This window comes from Malus sylvestris, chromosome 2 (genome assembly GCF_916048215.2).
Source record: "Malus sylvestris chromosome 2, drMalSylv7.2, whole genome shotgun sequence".
In the NCBI taxonomy this organism is placed as follows: domain Eukaryota; kingdom Viridiplantae; phylum Streptophyta; class Magnoliopsida; order Rosales; family Rosaceae; genus Malus; species Malus sylvestris.
Window position 1 is genome coordinate 26,763,286 of NC_062261.1, and position 1,190 is coordinate 26,764,475.

Consider the following 1,190-nt stretch of genomic DNA (forward strand, 5'->3'; position numbering starts at 1 on the left):
AATTACCTAAAACAGTCTGTTAGTGAGAAATACATATATAGGTCCGATAATGTCTTTGTCAGAGACATTCCTGTTATCATTCATCCAATCTCATAAATGTATACATATAATGGAAAACAGGAAATACCAGAAACATGTTCAATTATCAAACTCAGAGTGTCAAGCACAATATTGTCATTAAACAAATTCTCATAAACAAAATAAAAAATGACAATCATCATGGACTACGACCAAGACCCATTCTTTCAACATGATCATTAAATGCCTTCGGCCCCAGTCCCTTTGTCAAGGGATCTGCGATCATAAGCATTGTGCTTATGTGCTCAATAGACACTCTTTGTTTCTGAACCTCCTCCTTAAGAGTCAATATTTTATATCCATGTGTTTAGCACCATTAGAATACTTGTCATTCTTGGAGAAGAAGACAGCGGCAGCATTGTCACAAAAAATTCTCAACGGCTTAGCAATGGAATCAATAACGCCAAGCCTTGAGATAAAATTCCGTAACCATAATCCATGATTTGTAGCCTCAAAGCATGCTATAAATTCAGCTTCCATGGTGGATATAGCAATAGCATCTTGCTTTGTACTCTTCCAAGAAATTGCTCCTCCAGCTAAGAGAAACAAGTAACCAAGAGTTGATCTTCTGCTATCAAAACATCCAGCAAAATCTGAATCTGAATAACCAATAACTTCTAGGTTATTAGATTTTCTATACGTGAGCATATAGTCTTTCGTTCCTTGCAAATACCGCATCACTTTCTTTGCAGCTTTCCAATGATCCATTCTTGGGTTGCTTTGGTATCTGCCTAACATCCCAACTGCAAAACTGATGTCTGGTCTAGTACAAGTTTGTGCATACATTAGACTTCCTACAATAGATGCATAAGGAATACTTTCCATTTGTGCACACTCCAATTCATTTTGTGGGCATTGCATAAGGCTAAACTTATCCCCTTTCTGAATTGGAGCAACACTGGATGAACATTTTTCCATACCGAATCTCTCTAGAACTCTCTCAATATATGCTTTATGAGACAAGCCTAACACTCCACGTGATCTATCTCAGAATATTTCAATTCCTATCACATAGGCCGCCTCACCCATATCTTTCATTTCAAAGTTCTCCGAGAGAAACTGCTTGGTCTCATGTAATAGACCAAGATCACTACTAGCAAGCAAAATGTCAT

The 1,190-nt window shown here is 37.4% G+C and overlaps 1 protein-coding gene across 1 annotated transcript; it reads right to left on the reverse strand.

The window, feature by feature from the left end:
- Window positions 1-363: 363 nt before the first annotated feature.
- LOC126602500 (secreted RxLR effector protein 161-like) lies at window positions 364-903 on the reverse strand. The gene has a single exon (XM_050269400.1). It carries the CDS (start codon window positions 901-903, stop codon window positions 364-366), a length of 540 nt encoding a protein of 179 aa, XP_050125357.1.
- Window positions 904-1,190: the final 287 nt, after the last annotated feature.